Source organism: Erpetoichthys calabaricus, chromosome 8 (genome assembly GCF_900747795.2).
Source record: "Erpetoichthys calabaricus chromosome 8, fErpCal1.3, whole genome shotgun sequence".
In the NCBI taxonomy this organism is placed as follows: domain Eukaryota; kingdom Metazoa; phylum Chordata; class Cladistia; order Polypteriformes; family Polypteridae; genus Erpetoichthys; species Erpetoichthys calabaricus.
Window position 1 is genome coordinate 96,473,198 of NC_041401.2, and position 19,017 is coordinate 96,492,214.

At 37.2% G+C, this 19,017-nt stretch overlaps 1 protein-coding gene across 1 annotated transcript in view; it reads left to right on the forward strand.

Moving 5' to 3' along the window:
- tmem132e (transmembrane protein 132E) overlaps window positions 1–19,017 on the forward strand; it is a 636,104-nt gene that overhangs the window by 530,514 nt on the left and 86,573 nt on the right. Inside the window, exon 3 of the mRNA XM_028807114.2 lies at window positions 12,474–12,614. Within this exon, the coding sequence (XP_028662947.1) occupies window positions 12,474–12,614 (141 nt within the window). The remainder of the gene's footprint in view (window positions 1–12,473; window positions 12,615–19,017) is intronic.

The window sequence follows — 19,017 nt, forward strand, 5'->3', positions numbered from 1 at the left end:
TGATTCAAAATTTTATTTGCTTGCCTGTAAGAATTTTTGTACCTAGCCTTGAGGGCGTAAAGCGGTGCTGTGTTGTTGTGTTGCAATGCATGGATGTATTCACCCAGAAGGTTCAATAAAATTGAGAAGGAAAACAGCAGTGCTGGTTTCGATTAATGCAGAGGGTCTAACAGCAGGGATATCAGCAAGACACCATTAGTATTTTATGCCCAGCCTCTGTGGAGAAGCACAAGAAGTGTATGTCTCAGTAAGCCACAAATAGGAAAGCTCCCGGGACAGGTTCAAGAAATCTTTCGGAGATTAGATTTTCATCAAACAACTGACTACTACTGCTGTGTACATTCAGTGTTCACTCACTCCTGGAGGTGATCCAACTACTGACTGAGGAATTTGGATTTATCAAGTACAATATTATCTACCTTTAGTAGACAAAGAGAACTAAGCACACGTACCTGAAGTGAAAGACCAGTAAATTCCTCAGTCTCGGCAGTCAAGAGACTGACAGGGTTTTCAGTGGAGTTGACTTTGAATCTCCAAAAAAGTTACTGTGCTCAATTTCAATGTCAAGATCCTCACTCTTTGACTTGCCGTGCTGTCACTTGCAATACCAAAAGGTAAAAAGATCCTTATTGTTAATGCCTCCATAGACATGAAGGAAGAATTGTATGAGAACATCTTCATACCCATTCAGTCACTCAAGGCCTTCTTTAAGTTCATTGTGTTGTTTAATGCCTGAGTAGGATTGAAATAAGAGGATAAAATCATGGTCATTCTATGGATGTCAGTTCCTCAGCAAACAAGGCCAGTGACTCATCAAGTTCTGCCATCCCAAACATGTAACCTAGACGATTTCCCATTTGGATGTGGAAGGCACAAAGTGAAAATACCCTTCCGGAGACTTGCTACATCCTCACCAACTGTCTCTACATATGGAAGCAAGTTGAGATGGTCAGTTCCTTCCAGACTAGATTGGTCCATCAGCTCATCTGTGGCCACAACCACTTCCACAAAAATAATTGAGCCATTTGTCTTTTCCTGGTTATCTACAAGGTATTCTCAAAGGTGATCGTCAAGCTAATTCAATCAAAGCTAAAAGAAGAACCACCAGTTGAAGAAGAAGGATTCCACAAGAATTTCTGCTTCATTGAGCAACTGGTATTTTAGTACTTTGTTTAACGTAAGATGACCTTTGATAAGGATGAGCATGGAACAGTCATTCAGGCATTCCAAAGGCAAGAAGTCAAAGCCACCGATTTGTCCTTATCCTGGCATAGTACTACTGAGACACTAGCATTAAAATCCAGCTGTTTGGCTGACCCATCATGGTACCTATCAAGAAGGGAGTAGACCAGGGAGGACGTTGTCAGCCTCATCTCTTCTTAGCATGTCTTAAAGCCATCTTATCAATTGGGATGACTTTGAAGTAAACATCGATGGGTGGTAGTTGGACCATATACACTTCACTGACAACATTTTCCTTATCAATAGGATGTCCAAAGAAAACCCAGCATTGCTCTCCAATCTACACCACAGTAGCTCAATTTGAGTACTTAGTATAAAATATTCCAAACAGCAAACAAGGAGGAATCACTTTGTCAAAACCAATCCAGTGATTCTGGACTATGTGGACACTGAGAACTACATCCCCCTCAGATGGCACCATATGATGCTAAGCATTCCACAATGGAGAAATCAGCAAATGTAAAGGTACAGCTTGGGCATCATTCACTAACATCACAGATATCCTGAAGAAGATCAACTTTACATTACAGTCGACCCTCGATACTGTATATGACCAGCCTGACATGCGAACAACTTGGTTTATGACCAAAATTTTTGTTTTGAATTATGACCAACGTCTTGAGTTATGACACGAATGCAGTCACATGTATCTGCTTGTGCGATTGTAAACAAACAGCCGAGAGTGTTCGTAAGCGTCAGTCGGAGCCCAAATACTTGTGTTTGTGGACGTAATTTCGGTCAGTGCAGTGATTTATATAATTTGTTTCGATAATTGCTATCAAAATGGCCCCAAAAAAGCTAGAAAAGAAGCTAAGGAGGAAGAGAAGGTAACAAAGGTAAAGAAAGAGATCACAATCGAAACGAAGAAGGAAATTGTGCGGAAATATGAGAGTGGCGTTCGTGTGACCGATCTCACTAATATGTACAGCATGTCGAAATCTACTATCTCAACAATTTTTACAAAGAAAAGATAACCACCTTCCATTTCATTCTCCTCCTCCTCCCTTCCTGCAAGCCAAAGATGTCAAGTTAAATGGTGACTACAGTATGAAATTGTTGTTTCTGGTAGGCTAGGCACTTTTTATAACTTTTTGGTTAGTACATTTGAAAAATTATTGCTGTTTTTAGTAAATTATGCACATTATACTACCCTTTTTTATTATGAAAAGGTTAAGTAAGTGTTGCTGTGGGAGGTTCAGAATGCATTATGGGTATTTCCATTATTTCTTATGGGAAAAATAGTCTTGACTTACAACCAACTTGAGTTACAACCAGCCCTCGTGAAAGAATTGAGTTCGTAAGTCAAGGGTTCACTGTATTAATAAAATCTTCCATGCTGGCAAACTTCCCACGCTCTGCTACATAAGTGACACTTGGCCAAGGATTAAGGCACAGTATGAGAGTCTCCACAGTATCCATGACCTCAAAAAGCAATGACACAATTCTAACATCACTGAACTGGACATCTTCCCCTCCCTGGCTGTGCCTTGATATCCTGTTCATGAAAATCACAAACATGATAGGGGTCAAAGTACAGGCCGAGCGGAGTCACACACCCCACAGCTGTCACTATAATTATACAGGGACTAAATAGTCCTTATTAATGGCTCCAGAACCCCATACTCTCCCAGTACCCCCCACAGAATCCCTCCTGGTCATATATCTTCTCCAAGTCCACAAAACATATGAACACCAATTGAGTGTACTTCCATGTAAATTCTCTTAAGAGTAAAGAGCTGGTCCATTGTTCTATGGCCTGGACAGAAATCTATATTGATCCTCCTGGATCTGAGGTTGCATGACTAGACAGAGTTTTATTTGTTTTTCAGTGATATCATATTCAAAAGTTCTTTTTTCACCCTTTCACACCAAGTCTTTCTTGTTTTATATTTTTTTTCCTTTCAGTAAAATAAAAGTACAGTGTTGCTGTGGCTGACATAGTGATTGGGCCCTGGTTTAAGTAAGCTTTGATGTGTATAAAATCGAATAAATTGATGTTGTCATAATACAAGTGCCGCACCTAAAATTCAAGATGACCTTTTTCACTATTTTGTTCTTATATGGGCTAAATTCCTAAGCAGTAGATTTTTTTGTAAATTAAACATTTTTAGTACACATTGTGCATTCAAAGAGTGGGTCTTAGACTGTACAAATGTCTTGCTGATCTTTCACTTCAGGCTCTTTTACTCAATATTAGTTGTTTGAAATGACAAGGTCTACACTGACATCAACTCGTTTTGATCTTGGGACACATTGAGTGAGGAATCAATATTTTCCTTTTTTTTTGCTTCTTTCTAACAGGGACCTCACAGTCAATACTAGGAAATTAGAAATAACCTGAAATCACCAGTTTTTCCCAGTGTAATGCTGTTTTTTATGTTTTATTTCCTGCTTAACTTTTGCTTGCGTTTATCAAGATGTGGAGGTCAATAGTAGAATCCATTCATTATATCACACAGTTTTTTTCCTTACTGAGTTGATGCAGGGCAATTCAGACCTTCTCAGTTCCACCTTTACTTTCATGTATGTGTTTATCAAAAGTGAAATGCAACCTACATTTAATTTATATTCATTTATATGTACTTTCTTAGTAATATTAAAACACTGTAAATGTTTTTCATAGCTCCCATTTACACAACATAAAATGTAATGTATGCATTGGACACAGTGTGTTAGTCTTGTCCTTGACCCTGAACATAAGAGAGAGAAACTCACTTTACCTATGTGCAAGTGGGAGCCATGAATGAAATGTAATCTAAATGTATGAATTATTTTAAATTATAAGTTGAGTACTTTTGATAGCTTTACAAGGATGCGTGCTAAAGCATGGCAGACTAAGGATGACTTTTGCCAGCAACAATGAAGGATTACGCTGGATTACTAGTAGTAAACTAGCACACTACTATACTAATATTCCTGTATATAATGAACAGTTTGAAAAAAAATATGATTGAAGAGGTGCTATTATTAAGATGATTAATATACAGGTAGTACATAGATTTTTTGTATTTAATTAAATGATAATCTTATTAAACTGCATTATACTTGTGAGTGAGACAGCACAATATTTTACATGGTTATTGCCAACTTACTTCAAATCCAAGCCTGAATGGGTTTTCTTTCAGGTACTCTTCTTTTCCTACTTCTTCTGGTTAGGCTCACTAAACCAGCCCTTTTTGAGAGAGTGCGTGAGTCAATGTGTCCTTGGATTGACTGGCATGTCATTCCAGGGTTGATTATTGTCTTGTGTACAGTGCTGCCAGAGTGGGCTCTTATATTTGAATGATCAGCTTTGGAAAGTAAATGGAAAATTTGTAAATGTGTTCAGTGCATGTAAAATGTATTCACCCTTTGGAAGTTTTCATATTTTACAGTTTTACAACATTGAATCACATTAGATTTAATATAACTTTTGTGACACCATTCGAAGGAAAATTATTCTTTAATGTTAAAGTGAGAACAGATCTTTGCAAATGATCCAAGGTAATTACAAATAAAAAAGACAAAATATTTGATTGCATAATGATTTGCCCCCTCTCTATATGCTTTGCACATCTAGATATTGCAACTTTTCCCTATTTCTTCAATCCAAACCTGCTCAAGCTCAGTCAGGTTTCCTGTGGATCATTAGTGAACAGCCTGTTTCAAGTGCAGCCAAACATTCTCAGTTATACTGAGATCTGGACTCTTTGACTTGTCTACACCAGGACATTAATACTGTTGTTTTCTGCCATTCCTGTGTAGTTTATACTTAGGGTCATTGTTTTGGTGGAAAACAGATCTTCTCTCGAGGCACAGGTTTCTTGCAGACACCATCAGGTTCTCCTTCAGGATTCCCTTGTATTTTGCTGCACCCTCACAAGCCTTCCATTGCCTGCTGCAGAGAAGCATCCCCACAGCATGATTCTGCCACCACCATGCTTTACTGTGGCATTGTGTGTTTTTGATAAAGTGCAGTGTTTAAACTTGGTGTTTAGTCTGATGGCCAAAAGCTCAATTTTAGTTTCGGAACCACAGAACCTTTTTTCAAGCTGACTAAGGCCAAGACACCATTTGTGCATTTTTTTCTGTTTGCCACCTCCCAGTAAACTGCAACTGGTGAAGCCCCCAGACAGCAGTTGTTGTTTGCACAATCTCTCCAGTCTTGGATACTTTAGCTTGTAAGTCCTCCAGCATTATCAGAGGTCTCTTGGTGGCCTCCCTCACTAGTCATCTTCTTATACAATCACTCACTCAGTTTTTTTGGGCAGCCTGCTCTAGTCAGATTTACAGATGTTCCAAACTGTTTCAATTTCTTAATGATCGATTTCATTGAACACCAAATGATATTTTCTTACATCCATTTGCTGGCTTTTCAATCACCTTTTCACGGACTTGCTTGCAGTGTTCTTTTGTAATCATTGTGTAGGTTAGGCTATCATACTGACCAGTACAAGTGGCACTTTCCAGATAAAGTGCTTTCAGGTGATCTCCATTGACCTAATAATGAGACTTCTAAAGGCAATTCACTGCACCAGTGATGATTTAGGTGTGTCATATTAAAGGGGGGGGGCGGCACGGTGGCTCAGTGGGTAGCGCTGCTGCCTCGCAGTTGGGAGACCTGGGGACCTGGATTCGCATGTTCTCCCCGTGTCTGCGTGGGTTTCCTCCGGGCGCTCCGGTTTCCTCTCACAGTCCAAAGACATGCAGGTTAGGTGGATTGGCGATTCTAAATTGGCCCTAGTGTGTGCTTGGTGTGTGGGTGTGTTTGTGTGTGTCCTGCGGTGGGTTGGCACCCTGCCCGGGATTGGTTCCCTGCCTTGTGCCCTGTGTTGGCTGGGATTGGCTCCAGCAGACCCTCGTGACCCTGTTTGGATTCAGCGGGTTGGAAAATGGATGGATGGATATTAAAGGGGGGCGGCACGGTGGCGCAGTGGGTAGCGCTGCTGCCTCGCAGTTGGGAGACCTGGGGACCTGGATTTGCATGTTCTCCCCGTGTCTGCGTGGGTTTCCTCCAGGCGCTCTGGTTTCCTCTCACAGTCCAAAGACATGCAGGTTAGGTGGATTGGCGATTCTAAATTGGCCCTAGTGTGTGCTTGGTGTGTGGGTGTGTTTGTGTGTGTCCTGCGGTGGGTTGGCACCCTGCCCGGGATTGGTTCCCTGCCTCGTGCCCTGTGTTGGCTGGGATTGGCTCCAGCAGACCCCCGTGACCCTGTGTTTGGATTCAGTGGGTTGGATAATGGATGGATGGATATTAAAGGGGGTGAAATTTTGTATTTTATATTTGTCATTAATTTAGAGCACTTTCCAGAGATCTGTTTTCAATTTGACATTAAATAGTCTTTTTTTGTTGATCAGTGTCAAAAAAAATTACATTCACTGTTATTTAACATTGTATGACAATAAAATTGAAGCCTTCCAAGGGGTTGATGTACATATTTATAAATTTTACTATACACATCATTGAGAAGCACAATGTGAAATATTAAAACACTTTCCTGATTGCCTTTCATTTCTTAGTGTGTTCACACTCTGGTTTAAAGGTTTCTTATTTAGTTTTAAAGGTTTGTTACCTCTGGACATCAATGGTCACTGGCAATATAAATATTTATTTCTTCCATATGCATTCCCAGGACCCAATGTAAAAGAAAAGGTTTGAGATTTTAATTGTATATACAGTATAAGAATAAAGACCATTATTAACACAAGTGGCACTGATCTGTCCTTAATAAAAACATATTAATATTTTCAGTTGTGCTTTTGCATTGTTAAAATGAACTCATTATGAAAAAAGTAAGCACAATGAAAAAAATGAAAATACCTTGTTTCGACTGTATTTTTTCGAGCAGCTTTTTTTCAGGCACAAGCAGAGACACATTAGTAATTTACATCAGAGTCCCCAGCACCAGTCACTAAAAAAGCACTTGGGATTTATGTTGCATAGACCAGTATATCACAGCCCACATTGGGACATCTTGTGTTGCATAATAGCCCTGATGGGGTCTTTCGGAATGAAGTGCAAGTGCTATATATTCAAATGCATGACAGTGAGATGAGCCTTGAAACAACAGGGGGAATGTGGTTTTGGAAAAAGGGAGACTACAGACGTGATCATTCATCTGTTTTGATCAGAGAATTTGCAACAGTTTCTATGGGGATTTTTTATGTTCAGTTTAAAGTGTTCTTTCTGTACATTATCTAGAGAGAGATGCACACACTCTTATGTCAGGGGTGTAACATGATGGTAATGCAAATGCTGTATTGTGTAAGGTAACAAGATTACCAGTGCTATGTTAAAGCAGAAAGCTACATCAATCAATTTTTTTGCTTAGTCCAGTTAAAGATTACTGGGGCCATAACCTATGTCAGCTTCACAGCAAGGCGGGTGTCAAACGTGGACAGGGAACTGCAGGACAAACTTCAGCACACAGGGCCGGCACCACCATTAACGCAGATTAGGCTTTTGGCACAGATCATAAAGTGGTCGGGGGATCTGGGACCAAGCCACACAGGTTAGCTACCGAACAGTCAGTTGGAGCATTAATAAGCTTGGCCAAGGGCGCAAAATAACCTAGCACTGGCACTGCATGCACATATGCAAACTTGTTCATACAAGAGCTAATTACAAATTTCCAATTAACTTAATATCCACATCTTTTTGGGATGTAGGAGGAAAATTAGACAACCCAGAAAATATCTAAAAGGACATGAGGAGATCACATAAACACTACACAGGCAGCGTAATCTATGTAGTGTTTCCATGCAGGATCTGGGATTGTAGGGCATCAGTGCTATTCACTGTGTCACCATGCTGCTTCTACTAAGTTTCAGAATATCATGACTTCTGTGTTAACAGGACCCCCAATCTTTCGTTAATTTCCACTTTGTCTTATGTCTAAGAAGTAAATTGCCTACCTTGATATAAAATATGTCAGCAAATGTGTAACTATAGGTTTATACTTGAGTATTAACAATTAAGGAATGATTCTGGTTTGACTTGTGCTTCATTGTGGGAAAGTTTAAAAGATTTTTCTGCTTGCTTACATTCTTGGCAGCTCTTTTTCTTTGCCCTTGAAGAAAGTCTGCTTTTTACCTCTGCCACTTGTTATAACAATCTGTCTAATTAGGTACATAATTTGTCTTATTACAAAGACCATAGAAAGTATCTGCAGCACTGGGGCCAAAAGGTCTTTAAGGGAAGCAGTGGTGGATACTAACTAATACACCAAGCTTGCTATTGGACTCCATACTGCAGAGCCAGAAATGGTATTTAGTAATCCTATAAAGAAAATGAAAAATCATTCTAAATAGCGGAATTTCTTTATCACATTGTGGAAACATTTTTCATCGCCTGTTTTAATGAAGAAAACGATAAAAAAAAAGTTTATGGTATAATAGAAGACAATAGTGCTGTACAATGGCAAAAGTTGTAAAAACGTCCATTAAATTTTAGAAAAAAAAAATCTGACATGATTCATGTTGCAAATAATTTTCTGGAACTATATTTAATAATAATTTTGCAAAAAAATCACATTTTGAGCATACAACTGAATAACTAACAGGTGGATTATGTGACACAGATAACGTGAATTTGTTTTTCTTTATGGGGAGTTTCACATTATTTGACATTGGACAGCTTTGGTTGCTATTGGCTTGTATTATATCATAAAAAACGTTCCTGCCCATCACTACCAATTATATAGGGTAAGTAACATATGCAAAAATTTCCCTTCAGGTGTTATGTAAAATATAAATGCAGAGTACCACAGGCTAAAGGTAGCATGAGTGGTTCCCCTGGTAGCAGTTAAGGCTTTGGACTTCAAAACCTGAGATTGTGGGTTCATATTCTGCTCTGGCACTATATGACCCTGAGTAAGTCATTTGCTTGTTCTCCAAAAGTTTTTAAAAAACCAGACTCGTACCCAATTGTATCTATCAAATGTTGTAAGCCACCTTGGACAAGGCATCTGCCTTATAACAAGAATTAATGGATCATACGTGGTGTGTATACTGTGGACTGCTGAGCATCATTTATTGCTCACAGAAAAACTAAGAGAGCACAAGAACTGATTTGTCATGTAACCATCTCTCGTCATTAATAAAAACAAGTAGCAAAGGCTGCAATGAGGTATCAGAGTGTTTATTCACTACATTTAAACAAATGGGCTTGATGAACTGAACAGTCTTCTCTCGTTTGTCAAATTACTTATGTTTTTAAGGTGTTATTTATGTTGACTTGTGTGATGCTCACATAGTTTACAGTTTTCAGTAATTTACTAGGATATATTTAATTTCGTAATAAATATAAGCATAATCTATTGCACACCTGCTTAAAAATTTAGTGTAGTACAATATGATCAAAAGATTTTTAACACAATTTATTAATGAGCATGTTATTTATTTTTAAAACACTGAATTTATTTGATAATGAGGAGTTACTGCTTAATTTTTTTCAGACTGTACAGCCCCTAGTTAAAATCTAGTTTTCATTTTATTTAATCTTCGAGGTATTGGATTACAATTCATAAAGCACACATAAACATACACACTTACAGTATGTATAGATATGAAATAGAGTAGGGTGACCATTTGATTGATTCTTGTGAAATCATTACATGTCTAGAACGTATAAACGTCATCCGCAAACCTTTACATGTGGCATGAGGCCACGCTATTAAACTATGTTATTCAGTCAAATTCCATATGCTTGTGTTCTTTCTCAACCTTTAAATGCAACTTAGTTTGTTCCTGTCTTATTGAAAGTGAGTAGAGCATATTAAAATAGAAGTTCTTCATAGGATTTAATGAGCTCACATTTACATTAGTCATGACATCTTACAATAGTTTAAATAATTACTTGACTGATATAAAAAATATAAACTTTTTTGTAATTAATATTGGGTGACCAAAACCTGTCCAGGTAAGGGAAAAGCTTTTTGACTGTAAGAATCCTTGCTGAGCACCAGAAGGGGTAGTTGGCTGTACTGCACATTTTTTAAAGCTTAACTTTTCTTCTCTTGTATGGGTAATATTATTTGCCTCATGGTGCTCCAGCTTCAGCTTTGGTTATAAGCTGAGGTGCAGTTTGTGTAGGCTTTCATATGTTCATTTAGGTTTACAGTGAAACTCCCTCCCTCTCTCTGCACATATACTATGAGTTTTTGTCTTTAAATTTCCTTAGTTGAATCTCTTTGCAGTTCTGTTTCAGTTATTCAGTTACAGTACAGTACTATCCAGGATAGATTTTTCCTGTTTTGCACTAGTGGTTTTGGTTTGAGCCCTGACACATCTTAATCCCACTTAAGAGAGATCAGTGAACTGAAAATTGTTGAGTGGATTTTATACTGTTATGTTCGTTCAGATATGTTTGCTTCTCTGTGATTGATTTCTGTTATAGTCCAGCAAATACAAAATAAGCATCTTAAGATGTTACAACTTGAACAAGACATCAATTAGCAAGAAATATGTGTTGAACAATTTGTCACCTTTATGAGAATGCCAGCCCAGTACAGTACACATTTCACATGTATACCAACATAAAGACTAACCACTGCATATCAACCAATAACAAATGATGGCTTAAAAACCTCTAATGTTTTTTTGTTAAAATACAGAGGCTTGGCCATCTGACAGGTGGATGATACTGGCTGGTGTTTCAATCTCTCATGCCAGGTTTCACTTGGACTTTATCTCGAGCACTTTTCTGTTGACTTTATGGGCTTTTTAAAATCCACTCACATTAAAAGCCTCTGAGATTATTTTTATTGCTCTTTGCAACCATCAGTGCACAATCTTGTCATAAAGATCCCTCGTAATGGGCCTTCCCATTGTGCATTACTGTTTAAATAATAAATTCAGTGGGACACAGACTTGCTTCGATGGCACAATTATAGGTAATCTCTAGAATGTGTGCAGGGAAGCTAATGGACGCCACTATTTTTGGATCATAAAGAAGAAACTGCTTGGCCAAATTTAGACACAACAGATGGCAAGGGGACAGCCACTTGGTGATGGCCACTAGAGGAGGTCAATTATTTATGTGCTGCCAGACAAAAGCAAGTCTGTTTTATTTTGTCGCAAGGTTCAGATTTCTGTTTTGCTAATCTGATAGCAGTGAAAGATGACCCTGTGCTTTTATAATCTACACATGGGGAAAAAATGCAAGGCACAAAGTTTTACTTAGGTCCCTCTTAATCAATCAGTCAACAAAACTGAAGTACCTGCAAGCAGCAGATATTTTTGGACTATGAATTGAGCATAAGAAGTGGAAAGTCAGTTTTAGCTTTACTGTTATTAGTGAATATTCATAAGAGAGACAAGAAAAATACATTTTTATATTTTGTCTGCCTTATGCTGGCTTTGTTTAGAAATCTGTGAACTTTACTCCCATTTTTCTTACTCTATAGTCTTTGTTCTGCTCCTTGTCCATTTGGTCAAGGATAATCTGTATATTTCTAAATTAATGAAAATTTTCTGATGAAGCATATGAAACCTTTCACATGAGACACCATCACACAAAAAAGTAAAAGAAGGAGCTGTGTGACAGTTACCTTAAACTGTACACACTCACCATATGAATGCTGAAAAAATATAAATGGCAATATTTAAATGGCAATTTGAAATAAATTCGCCAAGGATTCTTTATGGACACTATAAAAGTTATTATTGATTGGGATAATCATGTGAAAATTCATTAGTTGGTCAAGAATCATGTTTTCAATACAAAATATGACTCCTATGAGGCTTTAGTTTACTGTTTAAAATGTTTAGTAGGATAGGCTGAGCATTCTGGAAGTAACTATTTAGCAACATTTTAGCAAAAAAGCATGTGTTTTGATAATTTTGAGCATATCTATCAATAACAGACATGTGGATTATGCAACACAAGTATTTTAATCTTTTTTTATTTTTAATGTTTTTTACATAGTTTCCCATTGTTACAGTATTGGCTATTATGACCTTATATCATGTCATAAACATTTTTCTCTCTGTTCTGCATGAAAACATAAGATTAAAAATTTTTCTCAACCACCTCAAAGTACATGGGGTTCATATTCCTCTAAGGCAATGAAATGCTACTGGTACTTTCTTATTTTCACATTTCTTATGTTATAATGAAGCAGTAACCAATGACATGCTTCTACTATGCATTTAAGATGCTTTTAATCCTACTGTTTAATCCTACTAAGTGTTTGCATTTACCAATGTGAAAGTGAGATTTAACTTTTGCCTCTTTTCCTTTTCTTTAACAGAGTTAAGGCCAAAAAAGGTGTAAATCTTTTAAATACCAAGTCTCGGAGCCAGCAGTGGTCTGTGAATTCAGAGGTTTTGACAGGAGGAAAGCATTCTACTGCCACAATTATTGTAACCAAAATTGAAGGAGTCCAGCTGAGGTAAGCCTCCATTTTATCAGTCTTGGTGGGTCTTTGTGATGCATCTGCAAATTATATGACGACTGCCCTTGAATCCTGCTCTGCATTTATTCCATATTACAACTTCACCACACTGAATTTATGTGCCTGAATCACATTGAAAATTCCCATTCATTCTCTAATACATTGCTCACCTACAGTCTCACTTCTGTACTGACTCAAGATGAGACTGTGAAGATTTTAATGAAAAGGATGGGGATGAGGGTGTAATACTTGGTCAAGAAAACTGGCAAGGGTGCAAACCAGAAAAGATAGCCATGTAGACAGCAAGTTTAAAAGGCTAAGCAAAAAAAAAAAATCTTAAAACCACAAAATTTTAGTTTGTAGCCAGGAATATACAATACAAAATAATGTAATGCACATCAACACAGGAAACCTTTTAATTTTAATTAGATGCCTTTTCTTTTAAAATTGTTTTAATTCAGTTGCATAGTATTGATAGTTTTTTCAGAGCCATTTTGTTTTTTCATGAGTGCCACCAGTTTATAGATTCTTTGTATATCATTACTAGGATGGTTGCCACTGAAAGATGACCAGATGTCACAACCCTACATATAGATAGATAGATAGATAGATAGATAGATAGATAGATAGATAGATAGATAGATAGATAGATAGATAGATAGATAGATAGATAGATACAATCAGGTCAAAAGTTTAACGGTCATTACCATGCACTGCCTGGTAATCTGTGAAGGCAGACTTCACTAAAGACTTTGTTCTGTGTGTTATTTTGCTTAAGATTTTGTGGTTTAAATCATTTTGCGTTTTTTTCTCTAGTATGTTTTGAGATTTGCCATTTGAACCATTATTTTGTTTAATTGGCTGCCTGGCTTGACTTGTTTTTTGAGTATGTTTCACCTTCTCTTCCCAAATCAAATTCAAATTGCCACCAGTAGACCTAGGAAGAACATGTTCTGGATATTACCATTTTCTTAAATAAAATAAATCTTTCTATTATAAAAAGAAATGTTGGGACAAGACATTCTCCGGAGATAATTTAAAGTCCCGCAAGACAAGACTATATGCAATGAGATTTTGAAAAGTCATGCCCTCCTCTCAAACATTTAGAACAACGTCCACAGTCTAATCACTTCTCATTCGTGTGAATACTATTGTCAGATACAGTTCCTGTGCTTCCAGCTCCAAGCGGGTCGGAAATAAAAGTCAAAGAGTAGAAGACAAAATAGAACGTCCTAAAGAGGTTCAAAAAAACAACACGATACACTTGCAGAGCAGGTTAGAGATTATGAAAGTACAGTACTAAATTTCAAAAGTCTCAGAAAACTGATAGTAAAGATCAGATTAGCACTAGCAGACGGAAATTATTACTCGGTGAAATAACGTAACAGCAAAAAGAGATCAAATATATGGACATAGGTGATATGACAGAAGTATGTAGATATTGTTTGGCTTTAAACCTTAAGTTGGAGATTTGTAGATCGTCTTATTTGTGTTGCCATCAGGGAAAAGTAGTGTTTCTTCCCAATGAAGAAGCGTATCCGCGAGAATTAAAAGATTTGTTGTTTGGTGAAAGTGAAATCCACATACGCGAGCAGCAGAGATGTGAAGTGGCTGGCATGAAGCGCAGACCAGGGGGTCGGCAAGTGAAGCAAGCAGGGGGCAGAGCCCCCTAGTGATTAATAGTTTTATTTACAGGAGGCCAAGAGCTTTGCATTTCCTTTGAGTATTTTTAGTAGGTCTTGTGCTTTTTGAGGATGTAAGTCTCACAGCCTACTTCAAGTGATAAGGCCTTTCTTGTAGTTGTTGGCACGAACATAAAATGCTCCCTTATTCTCCTTCTCTTTTCCAAGATCCATACACATAAAGCCTTCCTCTACTCGGCTATAGTACATCTTGCAATATTGCATAATTTATAACCCTCTAATCTCACTCACTTTACCTTTTGGCCTACTTTGGTTGTCTAATATGATTTAAAATCTTCAATAGCCCTTAAGTATCTAATGTATTTATTTCCTTCACAGTGTCTTCTTGTACTCCTGTACCTAGTTCCTGCATTGCTTTCAAGCTCTGACACATATAGACTTACTTTCTAAAGTAATAAGAATATACACTTTAAGATTCAGTAAAGACATAACTTGGAAATTGCCATATATTGATCTGAAATTAGCTGTTTTACGAATTTCAAATTCCATGTGGTAGAACTCTGTGCTATTCATACAGGAACAACCAGACTACATGGTAGTTCCATCCTCTGCCATTTTTCTGATTGTCATACTTGTGTTTTCACTGATGTGCTCACTGATTTTTTTCCTTTATATTATGGGGTGGATCCAATTTGCAGGTGACCACTAAGGGTCTGATTGGCTATGTCCATATTCCTCTCTTTAAAGTACTTTACCCATCATCTGACACTGTTAGCACCAATGCAAGCGTCTGCATATGTTGTTGAAAATCATGTGTGAATGTCACAATGATGATTTCCTCCTTCACAAAAAGCTCAAAGAAAATAAAACATCCTTGTTAGCCGTTTTCTCTCATTCAGGTGTGAGATAATAGATGGAACTATTAGGTACAATACTGAGAATTTCAATATTATCAGAAAATTAATAATTCCCATATCCTCTTTATATTTGGAACACCCAAACAGTCTCTCAGAGGTGAAGAACAGACAAACTATTTAAGCACAAGACTGAAGTCTCTTGGAGTATCATCATGTAAAAGATTAAGACTTCATTTTGCTGAAAAAACTTCTGTGGTAAAAACCTTCAAAGGAAGAAAGCACTAAAATATTTTCTTTTAATTACAATTTGATTTAGAACACTGACTTGCTATGAATTGCACAGAGAGCCAGTGCAGGAATGTGAAATAGAAATTCCATATTTTCAAGTATATTTTTTTAGCCAAATGACAAGCATAAGGCCTGTGTGACATGGGATGTTGATCAGAAATCCATCTGTACTTGTTTTCATTCCTTCATTTTATTAGTCCAGGAGAGGATGCTGGAAGCCAAAGCATCATCCGGGCAGGATCACATGTAAAGCTATCACTTTTCTATTGCTGTTCTCACTTTATGTTATTGTAATTTAATTTCACTCCTTTTGCTTCATTGTATTTTCCACCGTCTCGAGCTATTAGAACAAATTGAACTATCAAGTCATTTCTTATTAAGTCCCATAGAGCCACTTAAATTCTCTAAAGTAGCAAAAAATGTTTTGCAGTGAGCAACTGGAAGGCTGTCAGGTCTTTAGTCCACCCCACTTCTGAGGTTCTTAAAGCACTATAAAATTTTATTTCACTCCTTATTGCCTGTGCTTTCCTGGGGCTGGATGCTACTTTCATGACAGACAGGCTTCCTGAAGCCACATTTAGCCTTTGGGAGCATTCAGAAGATGGCTACTTTGTTATCTTGGTTGTCTGCCTTCTATCAGAGTTTGCTTGTCATCAATTTGATTTTTTTTCTTCAAGATGAAAAAAATCTCAGGAGTGTGCTTAGTGAAAGATCCATTGCATCATCAAGTGATTAAGCATCTGCTATCTCCTGGGTGGGTTCTGCTCAGTGCTGAAATTTAAATATCAAGTACAGCATTTGAATTAGTGATAGATGATGCATATCTAAAAGGAAGAGTCTCCTCAATGAGCTTTTTGTGAACACTTCTGTGAAGGCCATGTGTTGTATTGGGGAAGGGTTTGAAAGAAGTAGGTTAACAGTTCTGATCCAGGTTCAGCCACTGACTTCTGTTTGGACAAATCATGCTTGAAATCCTCAGAAGAGACTATGCCAGCCAATGTGTTATGAGCTTTCACCTAACTTTTTTATGTTTTGATTGTGTGTTATTATATGATTTAACTCCTTGCAGGACTGTTTACATTTTTTCAGCCTTTGAGAGAATATTCTAGTGTACAGAGTGGGATTTTCAGCCACGCAATTCTACATGCAACCTCATCATCATCATTTACAGTATATGCTAGAGTCTCACCAGTGGAAACAATAATATATGAGGAATGCTCCAAAAATTCCTAGAATCAGTTAATAGCATGGGAGGAGGGTGCAGTTATCAAATATGCCTATAGTCTGGTTAATCAGTCAGAATATTTTGAGTTTGAATAAAAGGGAAGAGCTGTAAGTTTTATCATTTTTATAATTTGTTTGAACAATTCTTGGAATTTTGGCCCCAAATTCCCCCGTATAAGGTCCTGGTACTCATTTGCTTCTAACCAAATGATAGTGGTTAGAAAAAAATACTGTATAACTCCTAGTTATGCTTTAAGTTTCCTCTGTCTGGCTGTAGTTTATATGGAGTGTGCATGGTTCCCCTCTCCATGCCCTTGTGGTTTTCCTCCATGTATTTCAGTTTCCTTCAGTTTTCCAAATAAGTACATGTTAGGTTAGCAGATGGCCCTGTATGAGTAGGCCTGCACTGAAAATAGTATAACCTCCATTCAACTTAAAATAATTAAGGTAATGATGCACACTTAGTATTTTCAATCTGAACCACATAATTCTTTTTATCTTATTGAACCCACAATTTTTAAGTTGAGGCAAATCATTTAGAGTGATTGGGTGAAATTCACTTGTTTTATACTGAAGTAAATCTATTTTTTAAGTTGTTACAATTTAAAATGGTTTACTGGTCGCAACCTGTTTTTATGCTATTAGAAATATTATGAACATAACACATTCCAATGCTGTACATTTTATATTTATTTAAAAATCTAGTGCAAATACACAAGCATTTTGCAGTGTAAATCTTAAATATACAAAAAAAATTATTAAACGTTTCTACAGCTTTCTTGAAAGTATGTTTTATTACGAGTTCTTATACTTAAAATTAACAGTTGAGAAACAGGGTTACTTACCAGAAATCCTCCGTTATAATTAAAAGTCTGCTGCTGAAAATGACCAGACCTGTATAGCTACGTCCACTCCACTCGGGAAAGTGTTCTTCTTTTTTGGCAGTTGGAAAGCCAGCACGTTGGAAAGTTTGACCGGAAGAAAATACAAATGGCCCCTCCCACACAGTACACGAACAACCTAAAATATTAGGTTAACTGAAATAGGAATTTTATGTTTATTCCATCCACCATAACTTACTTTGGTACAAACAAATTGTTTTACTTTGATTGAGATCTGAAACCAAATATTTCAAGCTACAACACTAAATGACTAATCTTAAATTGCTTGAAAGAGAAAATTTACTTTGAATGAACAACATCAATATTATACTTTTTTCAGTGTGGGTGTGAGTGTGTGAGTTCCCTGTAATTGACTAGCACCTCCTCATGACTGTTTTCTACCAGATACTTGTTATTTTTGGAATAGCTTCAGGTCACCATAGATCCCTAAGACTGTATATCAGAAAAATTGTTGTGTCAATTCTGCATGAGAACATGAGCTGAAAACTTTTTCTTTGTCATCACAACAAACTACATGGGATAAGTAATGCTTTAAAAATATAATATTTGGGTGGGGTATTCCTTTAATGCAGCATTCAAGATCCCCTTCAGTCCAGGGTCCATTAAGATGGACTGTGAGTCTGAAGTACTTCTTTATAGGAGAAGAGCCACCATCTCTTGCAACAGCAGCATCTTCCTTTCGACTGTTATTTGCAAGGGCTATTTGTCCTTTTAATTTAAAGGCAAATTTCCTGTGCTAATAAACCAGCAGCATAAGAATGAAAGCATGGCTCTTTTTCTCAATAACTCATTTTTACAGTGTGTGATAGAAAAATGTCCAAGTAAATAAAGATGACAGAATTAAAAATAAGTTGCTGTTAAGTTTTAAGGAAAGAGGCAATAAAATTAGCAGAGGTGGGCACTTATCTTTAAATCAAAGCTGATAGCGTCAGTTTTCTCTGCATGGCTTGGGACTGTGCCCAATCCTGACTACTGCTGTTCATTCTAATCTCTGATTTTGTTTTTGCATCATGCAGTGCTCAAGTGTATGCCTTAAATTTCTGTTACTTGAACACACAAGCTAACATTTCTAATATCATGGATCTTGACATTGGAGTACTGAGGAGAGTTGCCAGTTTAAAATGCATGGATTTTAGTTTACAAGAAGTCCCATCTGGTGCTGCTTCAGTGTGGAATTTGCATGGCCTTCACTTGCTGAAGCAAATCTGTGGAATTAAGTGTCTTCTCACAGTACAAAGACATGCTTTTAGGTTGATTGGCATGTCTAAGGTGCTGTGTGTGCAGACATGATGTGCAACACTTGGCAGGGTAGTTTCCTTTGACCTCTTTGTTATAATACTTACGTATTTCTCATGTTTCTGTAAAAGCTACATTTCCTCTTGGAACAGGTAAAGTACTATCTATCTATTTGTCTGTCTGTCTATCTGTATATCTATCTATTCTAGACGAAGTGAGTGCAGGAAACAAGTAATTGAGTAGTTTTTCA